At 39.5% G+C, this 18250-nt stretch overlaps 1 protein-coding gene across 1 annotated transcript in view; it reads left to right on the top strand.

The window, feature by feature from the left end:
* VGlut (Vesicular glutamate transporter) overlaps positions 1 to 18250 on the top strand; it is a 216086-nt gene that overhangs the window by 103059 nt on the left and 94777 nt on the right. Inside the window, exons 3-4 of the mRNA XM_070089687.1 lie at positions 12877 to 12956; positions 14927 to 15045. Of these exons, the coding sequence (XP_069945788.1) occupies positions 12877 to 12956; positions 14927 to 15045 (199 nt within the window). The remainder of the gene's footprint in view (positions 1 to 12876; positions 12957 to 14926; positions 15046 to 18250) is intronic.

Genomic DNA, 18250 nt, shown 5'->3' with positions numbered 1-18250 from the left:
AACATCACACATCATAAAAATCTTTGAGAAGGTGACATTATTATTATTATTATTATTATTATTATTATTATTATTATTATTATTATTATTTTTATTATTATTATTATTATTATTATTATTATTATTATTATTATTATTATTATTATTATTATTATTATCAAAACTAAGCGCTATGTGAAGGTAGAACCCCACGTTAAACATTTTATGGTAAACGTGATCAGCACCGCCCAAATTATCATGGGTTTAGAGCAGAAAAATCGTTCTTCTTACAACTACTGGATCATTATGACAAAACTACAGATTCTTTGGAAGAATGATAAACTGCAGACACGGTCTACACAGACTTTGCTAAAGCATATGTCATATGGTCATAGAGTCAAGCATATATAATATAATGAATAAGTAAAACAAGAAAAGTAGACAAAATGTTTCACAATTTTCTAGCCAAAAAAAAAAAAACGCAAAGAGTAGTAATAAACATTTTTATAACATAGAGATATAAGTACAAAGTACATAGTACCTTGTGTTATCCTTCTTGCGGATGATACATCAACTAGTATTAGAGTCACTTCTGTAGAGAATACCAGGAAAACTGCAATAGTTTATTATCTTTATTATGTACCCCATACCCATCCTGTGGGCAGTAATCGCCCCATACCCATCCTGTGGGCAGTAATCACCCCATACCCATCCTGTGGGCAGTAATCACCCCATACCCAGGCATAGGCAAAGTCAGCGTATTTTTTTCAGATTGGTTGGTAATATAGCACTGTGGGTAAAATACTTTGATATTTCTTGAACATTTGAATGCACTGATTTTATCGCAATAAGACACATAATGACGTAATTTATGATAATAGTCCATCTGGCAATGTTTATATTAAGTTACGTCTACATCAACTGCTGGTGTATACAGCCAGATATATATATATATATATATATATATATATATATATATATATATATATATATATATATATATATATATATATGTATATATATATATATTTGGTCACATTTCGCAGACACGCACATGCATATATAGTATATACATACATCTAGGTTTTTCTCCTTTTTCTAAATAGCTCTTGTTCTTCTTTGTTTCTCCTATTGTCCATGGGGAAGTGGAAAAGAATCTTTCCTCCGTAAGCCATGCGTGTCGTATGAGGCGACTAAAATGCCGGGAGCAATGGGCTAGTAACCCCTTCTCCTGTAGACATTTACTAAAAAAAAGAGTAAAAGAAAAACTTTATAAAACTGGGATGCTTGAATGTGCGTGGATGTAGTGCGGATGACAAGAAACAGATGATTGCTGATGTTATGAATGAAAAGAAGTTGGATGTCCTGGCCCTAAGCGAAACAAAGCTGAAGGGAGTAGGGGAGTTTCGGTTGGGGGAAATAAATGGGATTAAATCTGGAGTATCTGAGATGTAGCGATAATGTTGAAGGATCAGTTATGGAAGGAGAAAAGAGAATATGAATGTGTAAATTCAAGGATTATGTGGATTAAAGTAAAGGTTGGATGCGAAAAGTGGGTCATAATAAGCGTGTATGCACCTGGAAAAGAGAGGAATGTAGAGGAGAGAGAGAGATTTTGGGAGATGTTAAGTGAATGTATTGGAACCTTTGAACCAAGTGAGAGAGTAATTGTGGTAGGGGATCTGAATGCTAAAGTAGGAGAAACTTTTAGAGAGGGTGTGGTAGGTAAGTTTGGGGTGCCAGGTATAAATGATAATGGAACCCCTTTGATTGAACTTTGTATAGAAAGGGGTTTAGTTATAAGTAATACATATTTTAAGAAAAAGAGGATAAATAAGTATACAAGATATGAAGTAGGGCGAAATGGCAGTAGTTTGTTGGATTATGTATTGGTAGATAAAAGACTGTTGAGTAGACTTCAGGATGTACATGTTTATAGAGGGGCCACAGATATATCAGATCACTTTTTAGTTGTAGCTACAATGAGAGTAAAAGGTAGATGGGATACAAGGAGAATAGAAGCATCAGGGAAGAGAGAGGTGAAGGTTTATAAACTAAAAGAGGAGGCAGTTAGGGTAAGATATAAACAGCTATTGGAGGATAGATGGGCTAATGAGAACATAGGCAATGGGGCCGAAGAGGTATGGGGTAGGTTTAAAAATGTAGTGTTAGAGTGTTCAGCAGAAGTTTGTGGTTACAGGAAAGTGGGTGCGGGAGGGAAGAGGAGCGATTGGTGGAATGATGATGTAAAGAGAGTAGTAAGGGAGAAAAAGTTAGCATATGAGAAGTTTTTACAAAGTAGAAGTGAGGCAAGGAGGTAAGAGTATATGGAGAAAAAGAGAGAGGTTAAGAGAGTGGTGAAGCAATGTAAAAAGAGAGCAAATGAGAGAATGGGTGAGATGTTATGAACAAATTTTGTTGAAAATAAGAAAAAGTTTTGGAGTGAGATTAACAAGTTAAGGAAACCTAGAGAACAAATGGATTTGTCAGTTAAAAATAGGAGAGGAGAGTTATTAAATGAAGAATTAGAGGTATTGGGAAGATGGAGGGAATATTTTGAGGAATTGTTAAATGTTGATGAAGATAGGGAAGCTGTGATTTCGTGTATAGGGCAAGGAGGAATAACATCTTGTAGGAGTGAGGAAGAGCCAGTTGTGAGTGTGGGGAAGTTCGTGAGGCAGTAGGTAAAATGAAAGGGGGTAAGGCAGCTGGGATTGATGGGATAAAGATAGACATGTTAAAAGCAGGTGGGGATATAGTTTTGGAGTGGTTGGTGCTATTATTTAATAAATGTATGGATGAGGGTATGGTACCTAGGGAGTGGCAGAGAGCATGCATAGTTCCTTTGTATAAAGGCAAAGGGGACAAAAGAGAGTGCAAAAATTATAGGGGGATAAGTCTGTTGAGTATACCTGGTAAAGTGTATGGTAGAGTTATTATTGAAAGAATTAAGAGTAAGACGGAGAATAGGATAGCAGATGAACAAGGAGGCTTTAGGAAAGGTAGGTGGTGTGTGGACCAGGTGTTTACAGTGAAACATATAAGTGAACAGTATTTAGATAAGGCTAAAGAGGTTTTTGTGGCATTTATGGATTTGGAAAAGGCGTATGACAGGGTGGATAGGGGGGCAATGTGGCAGATGTTGCAGGTGCATGGCATAGGAGGTAGGTTACTGAAAACAGTGAAGAGTTTTTACGAGGATAGTGAGGCTCAAGTTAGAGTATGTAGGAAAGAGGGGGATTATTTCCCAGTGAAAGTAGGCCTTAGACAAGGATGTGTGATTGCACCGTGGTTTTTAAATATATTTATAGATGGGGTTGTAAGAGAAGTAAATGCGAAGGTCTTGGCAAGAAGCGTGGAGTTAAAAGATAAAGAATCACACATAAAGTGGGAATTGTCACAGTTGTTTTTTGCTGATGACACTGTGCTCTTGGGAGATTCTGAAGAGAAGTTGCAGAGGTTGGTGGATGAATTTGGTAGGGTATGTAAAAGAAGAAAATTAAAAGTGAATACAGGAAAGAGTAAGGTTATGAGGATAACAAAAAGATTAGGTGATGAAAGATTGGATATCAGACTGGAGGGAGAGAGTATGGAGGAGGTGAATGTATTCAGATATTTGGGAGTGGACGTGTCAGTGGATGGGTCTATGAAAGATGAGGCGAATCATAGAATTGATAAGGGGAAAAGGGTGAGCCGTGCACTTAGGAGTCTGTGGAGACAAAGAACTTTGTCTTTGGAGGCAAGGAGGGGAATGTATGAGAGTATAGTTTTACCAACACTCTTATATGGGTGTGAAGCATGGGTGATGAATGTTGCAGCGAGGAGAAGGCTGGAGGCAGTGGAGATGTCATGTCTGAGGGCAATGTGTGGTGAGAATATAATGCAGAGAATTCGTAGTTTGGAAGTTAGGAAGAGATGCGGGATTGCCAAAACAGTTGTCCAGAAGGTTGAGGAAGGGTTGTTGAGGTGGTTCGGACATGTAGAGAGAATGGAGCAAAACAGAATGACTTCAAAAGTGTATCAGTTTGTAGCGGAAGGAAGGCGGGGTAGGGGTCGGCCTAGGAAAGGTTGGAGGGAGTGAGTAAAGGAGGTTTTGTGTGCGAGGGGCTTGGATTTCCAGCGGGCATGCGTGAGCTTGTTCGATAGTAGTGAATGGAGACAAATGGTTTTTAATACTTGACGTGCTGTTGGAGTGTGAGCAAAGTAACATTTATGAAGGGATTCAGGGAAACCGGCAGGCTGGACTTGAGTCCTGGAGATGGGAAGTACAGTGCCTGCACTCTGAAGGAGGGGTGATAATGTTGCAGTTTAAAAACTGTAGTGTAAAGCACCCTTCTGGCAAGACAGTGATGGAGTGAATGATGGTGAAAGTTTTTCTTTTTCGGGCCACCCTGCCTTGGTGGGAATCGGCCAGTGTGATAATAATAATAATAAAAAAATATATATATATAATATATATATATAATATATATATATATATATATATAATATATATATATATATAATATAATATATATATATAATATATATATATATATATATATATATATATATATATATATATATATATATATATATATATATATATATATATATATATATATATATATATATATATATATATATATATATATATATATATATATATATATATATATATATACATACATTCATACATACACACAGGGGTTTAGGGGCGCAGTCGAAAATCTGAGGATAACTTTTGACTCCAAAAATTTTAGTAATAGACTACTGTTGACCAGAAGCCTTACCGATAAAGTCAATAGTCGTTACCACATACTTTGTATGTTATATGTATTATATAATGTATTCTTACAATGAAGTAAGCTAGAGAAAAGAAAAACGAAAATGTTATTAAGAAAATCACAAGGAAGACAAAATGGTACATTCACAATACTCTACCGTATTTATCGGTACAGAAAATTTGTGATCTGTTTAAATGATGAACTGTCTGTCAGCACCTGCATCAATATTGTCTTATATGATACAAAACATTGTAAATGTTATACGTAGTACTAACACTAGACATAAAAAATGAATAGATGTGAAAAAAAAATTCGCATTTATTATGATTTAATATTGCATCTTTAAGTATGTTTATATTTGTCTTGACTGTGAAGTGTACATGTACGATCTGTAATTGTTTGTGTGCACAAGTTTTGATAAATTCTAACTTTTTATAATAGATTTGTGCATATTTTATTTTAGTAAATGATAAAATAGACTAGTATCTACATATATTTTATGGATACATGACATACATAGCTTTTTCTTAATTTTTTCAATCTCATATCTTCAAAACGAGGTATTGACACTGTTCAGAGACAAACTATTTTATTTATATCGCAGCTTAAGAACTGGAAGACTAAGAAAAAAATGTATTAGCTTGATCAAAGTTCTCTTGAGCTTCCTTCGAAGCAACAAGCGGTCCTTGACGTTCTTTAAATGGTCGCTGAGAGGACCAGTGATATCTGCTAAGTCACGCATGACTGACTTAAGAAATCGTAATGACACGATTGCAAATAAACCATACCCCCGGCCGGGATTGAACCCGCGGTCATAGAGTCTCAAAACTCCAGCCCGTCGCGTTAGCCACTAGACCAGCTAGCCACAATAAGATTCATCCAACTAGGTATATTTCTACACCATAGGAAAGTTAGCACAGGCACCTCTGTGACCACAAATGCAAGTTTTTACAGACGAATCTCCAGCTAGCGTGGCCGTGACGAACTCTAGCTCAAGTCCCTTCACTGCCGTCAACATGACTTAAGAAATCGTAATGACACGATTGCAAATAAACCATACAAATAAACCATGCAAATAAACTTGCATTTGTGGTCACAGAGGTGCCTGTGCTAACCTTCCTATGGTGTAGAAATATACCTAGTTGGATGAATCTTATTGTGGCTAGCTGGTCTAGTGGCTAGCGCGACGGGCTGGAGTTTTGAGACTCTATGACCGCGGGTTCAATCCCGGCCGGGGGTATGGTTCACGCATGACTTTCCTACAAGAATTCACTGATCCTAAGCAACTTATTAATTTCTTCGTAGCAGTAAAAATACTACTTAAAGCTGACTTACCTTTATCGGGAATCGAAACAAAATATTATTAGAGATTTCGAAATACCTTAAAAGAAAAATCTGTGTTTTAATGTGGGATCAAGTGTTGTTAATCTCAGCAGGACAACAGACAGTCGTAACGTAAATATTATCACAAACACTAAAACTTTGGTTAGACTAGAAAGTTAATATTATCATTAATATATGTTGCACCAGCCGGGTCTGAGTGAACGCTCGCCGGGATGCAATAGTATTTTACACAATTCTTTGGTAATCAAATGTTTTATTATTCTTATCAAATACATATGGATAAATTATGGGACATGTTATGGATCAAGGACAATAAATAATCAACAGCCAAGCTCATATGTACAGCAAATAAGCTTGTGGTGGCTCTAACAGATGCCTCGCTGCATCACACTGCTCATGAGTTAACTGCAAAACCAGAAGTCTCACTGAACTGTTTATTTTTTCCTGCTAAGACAAAGTAATTTACATGTTTCCTTAACTTCTGGAAAATGGAGAATTTATTTTTTACAAATATATATATATATATATATATATATATATATATATATATATATATATATATATATATATATATATATATATATATATATATATATATATATATATATATATATATATATATATATATATATGTATATATATATATTGTTTCATTACATGAGTACCTTGTTCGGTTCTTGCAACTCTACAGTAAAATGTGAATTAATTATATTTCTTATGTCACTTCAATTCCTTTTATTTCTGCTATCAACAATGTTAAGAGATAGTGTGTGTGTGGGTTAAGGTAAATTAAGTTGGGACGCGCAGGTTAATGAGGGTTGGACAACTTGGGTTAAGATAAGATAAGATAGATAAGATTTTGTTCGGATTGTTAACCCCGTAAGGTTAGCCATCAATGATAACCCAAGGAAGTCAGGGCGTCATGGAGGCTTATCTGTTATATTCCCACTGGGATCCTTCAGTCTTGTCCCCCCAGGATGCGACTCACATCACTAACACCCAGATACCTACTTGCTAAGTGAACGGGGACAGCAGGTACAAGGAAACATACCTAATGTTTCCACCCGGCCGGGAATCGAACCATGGGCACTGAATGTGTGAGGCAAGAGGGTTCCCTACCAGGCCACGGGGCACCCTGGACTATAGATTAACACTGTCTCTTATAATTCACTCTTACTCTTACCTACATTACTTCAGGATTGTCATTTTAAAAGCTAATAAAATGCTATAATTTTTTTTTGAAAAACTATTTAATATATACGTCTGTGTGTCTGTGGCGGAGAGGGAAGTATTAATTATCATTATTTTTTCGATAATTTTTTGTTATGGGCTTTATTTACATTTAACAATAACCATTGTGGTAAAATCTGGTTCCCCATGCCTTAAAATATATATAAAATGAAGAACCATTATTAAGATATATATGACACTGAGGACATGTTATTTTCCCAGGTTTACGGGGTTTCAGGGTTGGGGGGGATCTCTGGAGACCTTAAGGGGATTTTTTTCCTTTCATCGGGATTGATTACTGATGATCCAAGGACTCAGGGAAACGTCAGTGACTTGAGTCACGACCATTATATGTTTCCACTATTTACATTATATAAGATTGTGCTTACCATTCATATAAAAAAATATGTGCATTGCAAACTTAAAGTGCTTTATATGACCTAAGTTACGATATTAGAAACTTAGGTACTTTGTCTGGTAAGAAGGTTCAAAACTTAGGTACTTTGTCTGGTAAGAAGGTTCAAAACTTAGGTACTTTGTCTGGTAAGAAGGTTCAAAACTTAGGTACTTTGTCTGGTAAGAAGGTTCAAAACTTAGGTACTTTGTCTGGTAAGAAGGTTCAAAACTTAGGTACTTTGTCTGGTAAGAAGGTTCAAAACTTAGGTACTTTATCTGGTAAGAAGGTTCAAAACTTAGGTACTTTGTCTGGTAAGAAGGTTCAAAACTTAGGTACTTTGTCTGGTAAGAAGGTTCAAAACTTAGGTACTTTGTCTGGTAAGAAGGTTCAAAACTTAGGTACTTTGTCTGGTAAGAAGGTTCAAAACTTAGGTACTTTGTCTGGTAAGAAGGTTCAAAACTTAGGTACTTTGTCTGGTAAGAAGGTTCAAAACTTAGTACTATTATTAAATTTACTCTTAAAACTCCTTCCATCAAAGTTCATAAAGTTTCCAAAATAGAAATAGAAATATTTAAGTTCTTTACAACTGCATCAGCAGTCTCCTACAGTTTATTCCGGAGATCTAAAAGGAACTGGCAAGTATTAGTTCGAAGTTCCAATTGAATATTATCATTGAATCACGGCGGGTTAGAGGCATGTATCAATATCTTTGGGTTTATCACAGGACATTATCCTCTTTACACAAAAGGTTTTTCATATATAAAAATTTATAAGACAATTTCTTCCTCTGTATTAATTAACCACTTAGTACAAAAGTGCGAATTTCATCTTCTAATGAAACACAAGTTTTCTGAACGTTTGTTATATAAAAATGAGAAAGTTCATGAAGGGTTTTATTGGAAACAACAATAGGATGGACAGGTTTTACTGTGGTTTGTCGTCTGTTAAGAACATAAACCAAGTTACTCTAAAAGGACTCTTGATTCTCGTTATATGTTTTGGCCAGTCATTTACGTTAGAAAATGTAATAAATTCCTACATGTGAGCTCAGCTTCAGTATAATTCCTGCAACCTATGAGTGATTTAAGCGATCAATCCTCTTCGAAATGTGAACCAGTTCTGGAACTCTTATTGAAGAATTCAAAGTATCAGTAGAATATTAATCATAACTAAGAGTCCCTAAGGTTCTGGAACAGTTCAGAAGTCACTTTCGGAAAGGAACATGAATTAATTGAGGCCATTACCGAGCCAGTTCAACCTGACAGTCACTTGCAACTCACAAAACAAGAGTGGTGGAGTGGCGATGTATGTCAGAGATAATTTAAATTGTTTTATTAGACATGATATAAGATTAGAAACATCGGACACAGAATCTGTTTGGCTACAGTTTCTCGAGGGTCGTGAAAAGTTAATTTTGGGTGTGATATATAGGCCCCCAAACCTTGATAGAGAGTGCAGTAGCTGCTATGGGACGAAATTCATAAGGCATCTAGATATGAAAATGTTGTGTTAATGGGTGGTTTTAACTTTACAAAAAATTAATTGGAACAATGTGACAATAAATCTTGAGTCTAGTGACTTTCTTGATACGGTTCAGGATTGCTTTTTAAAACAGTTTTTGACAGAACCAACTATAGGAAACAATCTGCTTGACTTGGTTCTTGCCAACAAAGAATCACTAATTAATAATCTTGTGGTTAATGCTGAGCTTGGGGAAAGTGATCACAAATCACTAAGTTTTAATATATCATGGAATTGCCCAAATAATTGCATTAAGTCTCTGTCCCAGACTTCCGCTTGGCCGATTTCATGGCACTGAGAAATTACCTGGATGGGCTAAATTGGGATGACTTGACTATGAGTCAGATTGATGGCGTTGCTTGCCAATATGACTTTTTCAGAGCATAGTCCTAGCTGCCCAGACAACTTTTGTTCCAAGTAGGGAAATTAGATCTAACAAAAATGATCCCAAATGGATGAACAATAGATTAAAGCATCTCATTGGTCAAAAGAGAGGCATATATATGCATATCAAATGAGGGGATGGGCAGTTAAGAAATCAATATATTCAGTTAAGGAAAGAAATCAAGAAAGTAATTAGAAAAGACAAAAGAGATTATGAGGCTAAGGTCGCAAGGGATTCGAAGACTAACCCAAAAGATTTCTTTCAGGTATACAGAAGTAAGATTAGGGACAAGATTGGCCCACTTAAGAGTAACTCAGGTCAGATCACTGACAGTGATAAGGAAATGCGTGAAAATTTCAATACTTACTTCCTCTCAGTTTTTACCCAGGAAGATACTAGCAAAATTCCAAAAATAATAATTATGTAGAAAAGGACGATAATAAACTATGCACGATTGGGATAACTAATGACATGGTTCTCAGACAAATAAAGAAATTAAAACCTAACAAATCCTCAGACCCTGATGAACTGTTTGCAAGGGTGTTAAAGGAATGTATAGAGGAACTTAGCAAACCTTTGGTTAATCTTTTCAACATATCACTACAAACTGGCATAGTGCCTGATAAGTGGAAAATGGCAAAATAATACCTATTTACAAGGCAGGTGATAGGTCCTTGGCTTCGAACTATAGACCAATAAGCCTTACCTCCATAGTGGGAAAATTTATGGAATAAATAATTGTCGAAGCAATTCGTAGCCGTCTTGATAGGCACAGATTGATTAATGAATCTCAACACGGTTTAACGAAGGGGCGTTCCTGTTTTACGAATTTACTAACTTTTTTCAATAAGGCGTTTGAGGAGGTAGATCATGGTAATGAATATGATATTGTGCATATGGACTTCAGTAAGGCTTTCGATAGAGTTCCACATCAGAGGCTATTGAGGAAACTTAAGGCACACGGAATAGAAGGAGAAATTTTTTCCTGGGTGGAGGCATGGCTGACAAATAGGCAGCAGAGAGTTGCCATAAACGGGGAGAAATCAGAATGGGAGCACGTCACAAGCGGTGTTCCTCAGGGGTCAGTGTTGGGCCCGTTGTTGTTCACAATTTCCATAAACGACATAGATGAGGGAATAAATAGCGACATAAGCAAATTTGCTGATGACACCAAAATAGGCCGTCCAATTCATTCTAATGAGGACATTAGAGCACTCCGGGATGATTTGAATAGACTGATGCAATGGTCAGAGAAGTGGCAGATGCAGTTTAATATAGACAAATGCAAAGTTCTAAATGTTGGAAAGGATAATGACCATGCCACTTATAAACTAAGCAATGTAGATCTTAATACTACTGATTGCAAAAGGGATTTAGGAGTTCTGGTTAGCAGTAACCTGAAACCAAGACAACAGTGCATAAGTGTTCGCAGTATAGCTAACAGAATCCTTGGCTTCATATCAAGAAGCATAAATAATAGAAATCCTCAGGTTGTTCTTCAACTCTGTATATCCTCGGTTAGGCCTTATTTAGATAATGCTGCACAGTTTCGGTCACCGTATTACAAAATGGATATAAATACACTAGAAAACGTACACAGGAGGATAACTAAATTGATCCCATGTATCAGAAATCTTCCCCATTAGGATAGGCTGAGGGCCCTGAATCTGCAATCTCTAGAAAGGCGTAGAATTAGAAGGATATGATTGAGGTGTATAAATGGAAAACAGGAATGAATAAAGAGATGTAAATAGAGTGCTAAAAATATCTAGCGTAGACAGGACTCGCAGCCATGGTTTAAGCTGGAAAAATTCAGATTCAGGAAGGAGATAGGAAAGCACTGGTTTGGTAACAGAGTTGTGGATGAGTGGAACAAAGTCCCGAGTACCGTTATAGAAACTAAGACGTGTAATTTTAAAAATAGGTTAGATAAAAATACATGAGTGGGTGTGGGTGAGTGTGAGTTGAACGTGATTAGCTGGTGCTACTGGGTCAGATGCCGTGCTCCTTCCTTAAGTGGTGTCCTGACTGGGTGGGCCATTGGTCTAAACCAGTTGACATGGACCTGCCTCGTATGGGCCAGTAGGCCTGTTGCAGTGTTCCTTCTTTTTTATGTTCTTAACAATATCCTACAAGGAGTGACGTGGCCAAACAATATCCTACAAGGAGTAGCATGACCACACCATAACCTACAAGAAGTAACGTGACCACGCAATATCCTACAAGAAGTGAAATGACCAAACAATATCCTACAAGAAGTAACGTGACCACGCAATAACCTACAAGAAGTGACGTGACCAAACAATATCCTACAAGAAAGGACGTGACCACACTATAACCTACAAGTGACGTGACCACACAATAACCAACAAGAAGTAACGTGATCACACAATAACCTACAAGAAGTGACGTGACCAAACAATACCCTACAAGGAGTTGACTAGTCACCATAGATATGACTGAACGTATTCCATACCTTCTACCATTCTCTGTTTACTTCTTCGTTCTTCCCTCCTCTCCCCCCCCTCCCCGCTTCCTCTCACTCATTATTTCTCATTCCATTTCTCTCAATTTCTCTCTCATTCATTTATCTCTCCACTTCTTTCTCTCTCATTTATTTGTCTCTTATTCCATTCCTCTCTCAGTAAGTCTCTCATCCTTATTCTTCCAGTTAGCCAAGAATTTTCCTTCATGTTCCGCCATGTTCCTTCACATTTCATCATGTTTCTTCATGTTTCGTCACGTTCCGTCACCTCTCGACTTATTCACCAAGTGTCATGTGTCACCTTCGCTCCTGTGGTGCCGCTAGTGCCACGTGTGACCTTTACTCCTGTGGTGCCGCTAGTACCACGTGTCACTTTAACTCCTGTGGTGCCGCTAATGCCACGTGTCACTTTCACTCCTGTGGTGCCGCTAATGCCACGTGTCATGTGTCACCTTCACTCCTGTGGTGCCGCTAGTGTCACATGTCATGTGTCATCTTCACTCCTATGGCGCCGCTAATGCCATGTGTCACCTTCATTCCTGTGGTGCCGCTAGTGCCACGTGTCACTTTAACTCTTCCGTCAACAATATGTCATTTGTTTCAGGTGATGTTTGAAATCCTCTGGTGTCACCTGCTATGTGCTGCGTGTCATATGTGTCACATGTGTCATATGTGTTGCGTCATATATCATTTGTCATATGTGTCATATGTCGCAGGTGTCATATGTGGCATGTGTCATATGTGTTATGTGTCTTTCTTCCTCCGACAGGTTTCCTGATATCTTTTGGCATTCGGTGCAACATGGGCGTAGCTGTTGTAGAGATGACCTCTAACGCCACCGCTACTGGGGTGAGTAACACCTGAGTGTCGTCTGAGTAACTGTGGTGAGCAACTGTGGTAACACCTGAGTAACTGTGTTGAGTAACTGTGGTAACACCTGAGTAACTAAGTAACTATAGTGAGTAACTGTGGAAACTTCTGATTAATTATGGTAAGTAACTGTGGTAACACCTGAGTAACTAAGTAACTGTAGTGAGTAACTGTGGAAACATCTGATTAATTATGGTAAGTAACTGTGGTAACACCTGAGTAACTAAGTAACTATAGTGAGTAACTGTGGAAACATCTGATTAATTATGGTAAGTAACTGTGGTAACACCTGAGTAATTATGGTGAGTAACTGTGGAAACTCCTGAGTAACATCTTGATGACTGGTGAATAACATGTTAGTAACATCTGTGTAAGTGGTGAATAACATATAACATCTGGGTGAGTGTAGTATTATCTATGTAACTGAGGTGAGTAACTCAGCGAGTAACACCTGAGTAAATCTATTATTGTAATTATTATTATAATTATTAAATAATTCATCTTCTTATAATTATTATTATTATTATTATTATTATTATTATTATTATTATTATTATTATTATTATTATTATCATTGTCATCATCATCATTATCATCATTATCATCATCATTATCATCATCATCATCATTATCATTGTTGCGGCCCCCTGCCAAACTAGCGGTTAAATAGTTAACCTGCCGGCCGGCAGTACCACTGGGTACGTCATCAAACCCAATGTGGGGACTGCTGAGCCGGCCTTAGAGCAGTAAGTTCCTGAGTGCCTCACGGTGCACATCTAAGCAGTAGGTACCTGGCCACCTAAGGGTACAGTCTACTGGCTTTAGTAACAGTATGTACCTGAGCGCCTCAGGATACGCACCTAAGCAGTAGGTACCTGCACACCTAAGGGTACACGTCTACTGGCTTCAGCAACATTAAGTACCTGAACTCCTCAGGGTACACATCTACGCAGTAGGTACCTGACCACCTAATCGTACTTATCTACTGGCGTTAGAAGAACCGCTCACCGCAGCTCACTGAGTCTGTTGGCCTCAGTTACTTGACGGCCGCATTCAGTGAGCTTGCAGCATGGTGTTCGGCTAGCGGTGTGTCAACCGGCTTTGGAGAGGATTTACTGGACTACCGGTGATGTCTGTGGACTCACCGTCTACGCTGATCAACTGTGGGCCGGAATCATCAGATGCTGTTTGGTGGGACATTACATGAAGAAAAGGCTGGAGTGTTACACTGAACTGGGCCAGGACCGTAGTGTGACACTTAGGAACGTATGATGGAGTGGAACACTGAGATATGCACAGGACCGTAGTGGAACACTGAGATGAAAAGGGTGTCGTGGGACACTGAAGATGGCCTGGTTGTAGTGTACACTGAATAGTGTCATGTGACTGGTCTCGTGTCGTGAGAAGCAGTTGATTGTAATTTATTATTATACAAATGTTATTTATAATTTATTATTTTAGCATAGAGATATATATATATATTGACACAGTAGTGTCAAGAGTTGTACCCTGTGTAGGGTTATGAATTATTTATTATTTTAGTAAAATGCTGATTATAATTTATTATAGTAACATGTACATATTATATATCATAGTTCAAATACCTCTAGACCAAAGATAGTTGATTAAAGATTAATTTATTTTAATGTGTGTATTTATGTATCCCGAACTCTTTATTACAAAAGGAGTAAATCTTAACATCATCTTCTTTTAAAAATTACTTTTTTTGTAATCATCATCATCATCATCATCATCATCATCATCATCATCATCATCATCATCATCATCATCCCCCTGTGATAGGGGGACGGAGATGATTTAAAACACACATGTTCCTTGTACTGAGTGAACAAATGGCAAAATTTTGTTGAAAATCTTGAGAATATTTACACATCACTAAAACTGGAACTGTGTGTCTCCCTGGCGGTGTGATCGACGACGTCGAGCAGCAGCGGGAGATCGACTGGAGTGACGACATCGTCGGAGTGGTCGACTCTTCATTCTTCTGGGGATACCTGGTGACTCAGATCCCAGGAGGACTTCTGGCCTCACGCTACCCAGCACACAGGTACGTGTGTGTATGTGTGTGTGTACTAGACCCGTGTGTATGTGTGTGTGTGTGTGTGTGTGTACTTGACCTGTGTTTGGGTGTACTCGACCTGTGCGTGTGTGTACCCGACCCACGGGTATGTGTGTGTGTGTACTCGACCCGTGGGTATGTATGTGTACTCGACCTGTGTGTGTGTGTGTGTATTCGACCTGTGGATGTATGTGTGTACTCGACCTGTGTGTGTGTGTGTGTTTACTCGACCTGTGTGTGTGTGTGTGTGTACTCGACCTGTGTGTGTGTGTTTACTCGACCTGTGTGTGTGTGTGTGTGTGTGTGTACTCGACATGTGTGTGTGTGTGTCTGTTTGTACTCGATCTGTGTGTTTGTACTTGACCTGTGTGTACTCACCCACCTAATTATACTCACCTAATTGTGGTTGCAGGGGTCGAGACTCGGCTCCTGGCCCCGCCTCTTCACTGATCTCTACTAGGTCCTCTCCCTCTCTACTTCCTGAGCGTTGTCATACCTCTTCTTAAAACTATGTATGGTCCCTGCCTCTACTACTTCACTAGCTAGGCTATTCCACTTCCTGACGACTGTATGACTGAAGAAATACTTCCTAACGTCCCTGCGACTCGTCTGAGTCTTCAGCTTCCAGTTGTGACCCCTTGTTTCTATGTCCCCTCTCTGGAACATCCTATCTCTGTCCACCTTGTCTATTCCCCGCAGTATCTTGTATGTCGTTATCTTGTCTCCCTTGACCCTTCTGTCCTCCAGTGTCGTCAGTCCAATTTCCCTCAACCTTTCCTCGTACGACATTCCCCTGAGCTCTGGGACTAGCATTGTTGCTAACCTTTGTACTTTCTCTAACTTCTTGACATGCTTTAATAGGTGTGGGTTCCAGACTGGTGCTGCATACTCCAGTATGGCCCTGATATACGCAGTGTACAGTGTCTTGAACGATTAGTTATTAAGGTATCGGAACGCTATTCTCAGGTTTGCCAGGCGCCCATATGTTGCAGTAGTTATCTGGTTGATGTGTTCCTCCGGAGACGTGCTCAGTGTTATGGTCACCCCAATATCTTTCCACTTGAGTGAGGTTTGCAGCCTTTGTCCACCTAGCCTATACTCTGTCTGCCCTTCTCCAATCTTCATGACTTTGCATTTGGCAGGGTTGAATTCGAGAAGCAAGTTGCTGGACCACGTGTCAAGCCTGTCCAGGTGTCTTCGTAGTCCTGTCTGATCCTTATCCAACTTAATCCTTCTCATTAGCTTCACATCATCTGCGAACAGGGACACTTCAGAGTCTATCCTTTCCATCATGTCATTCACATATATCAAAAATAGCACTGGTTATAGGACTGACCCCTGTGCAACCCCACTCGTCACAGGCGCCCACTGTGATACCTCATCACGTACCATGACTCGTTTTTACCTCCCTGTCAGGTATTCTCTGATCCATTGCAGTGCCCTTCGTGTCATACGCGCCTGATCCTCCAGCTTCTTCACTAATATTTTGTGTGGAACTATGTCGAAGGCCTTCCTGCAGTCCAGGAAATGGCAATCAACCCACCCCTCTCTCTCGTGTCTTACTTCTGTTACCTTGTCATGTGTGTGTACTCACCTAGTAGTACTCACCTAGTTGAGGTTGCAAGGGTCGAGTCCAAGTTCCTGGCCCCGCCTCTTCACTGGTAGCTACTAGGTCACTCTCCCTGAACCGTGAGCTTTATCATACCTCTGCTTAAAGCTATGTATGGATCCTGCCTCCACTACATCGCTTCCCAAACTATTCCACTTCCTGACTACTCTGTGGCTGAATAAATACTTCCTAACATCCCTGTATATCTGGAGTATATCTGGAGAGAGTTCCGGGGGTCAACGCCCCCGCGGCCCGGTCTGTGACCAAGCCTCCTTAGGTCAGTGTCCCAGGATGCGACCCACACCAGTCGACTAACACCCAGGTACCCATTTTACTGATGGGGAACATAGACAACAGGTGGAAAGAAACACGTCCAATGTTTCTACTCTGGCTGGGAATCGAACCCAGGCCCTCACCATCTTTGTCTTCAACTTCCAACAGTGTCCCCTTGTTGCTTTGTCCCAACTCTGGAACATCCTGTCTTTGTTCACCTTGGCAATTCCTCTCAGTATTTTGTATGTCGTTATCATGTCCCCCCTATCTCTCCTGTCCTCCAGTGTCGTCAGGTTGATTTCCCTTAACCTCTCCTCGTAGGACATACCTCTTAGCTCTGGGACTAGTCTTGTTGCAAACCTTTGCACTTTCTCTAGTTTCTTCACGTGCTTGGCTAGGTGTGGGTTCCAAACTGGTGCCGCATACTCCAATATGGGCCTAACATACACAGTGTACAGTGTCTTGAACGATTCCTTATTAAGGTATCGGAACGCTATTCTCAGGTTTGCCAGGCGCCCGTATGCTGCAGCGGTTATTTGGTTGATGTGTGCCTCCGGTGATGTGCTCGGTGTTATGGTCACCCCAAGGTCTTTCTCCCTGAGTGAGGTCTGTAGTCTTTGTCCACCTAGCCTATACTCTGTCTGCAGTCTTCTTTGCCCCTCCCCAATCTTCATGACTTTGCATTTGGCTGGATTGAATTCGAGAAGCCAGTTGCTGGACCACATGTCCAGCCTGTCCAGGTCTCTTTGCAGTCCTGTCTCATCCTCGTCCGATTTAATTCTTCTCATCAAATTCACGTCATCTGCGAACAGGGACACTTCAGAGTCTATTCCTTCCATCATGTCGTTCACATATATCAAAAATAGCACTGGTCCTAGAACTGACCCCTGTGGGACCCCGCTCGTCACAGGCGCCCACTGTGATACCACTTCACGTACCATGACTCGTTGCTGCCTCCCTGTCAGGTATTCTCTGATCCATTGCAGTGCCCTCCCTGTTACATGCGCCTGATCCTCCAGCTTCTGCACTATTCTCTTGTGGGGAACTGTGTCAAAGGCCTTCCTGCAGCCTAGGAAAATGCAATCAACCCACCCCTCTCTCTCGTGTCTTACTTCCGTTACCTTGTCATAAAACTCCAGTAGGTTTGTGACACAGGATTTTCCTTCCATGAACCCATGCTGGTTTTCATTTATAATCTTTTTCCGTTCCAGGTGTTCGACCACTCTCCTCCTGATAATCTTCTCCATGACTTTGCACACAATACATGTCAGAGACACAGGTCTGTAGTTTAGTGCCTCATTTCTGTTTCCT

This window comes from Cherax quadricarinatus, chromosome 2 (genome assembly GCF_038502225.1).
Source record: "Cherax quadricarinatus isolate ZL_2023a chromosome 2, ASM3850222v1, whole genome shotgun sequence".
Lineage (NCBI taxonomy): Eukaryota > Metazoa > Arthropoda > Malacostraca > Decapoda > Parastacidae > Cherax > Cherax quadricarinatus.
This window is presented reverse-complemented; position numbering and strand designations above follow the sequence as displayed.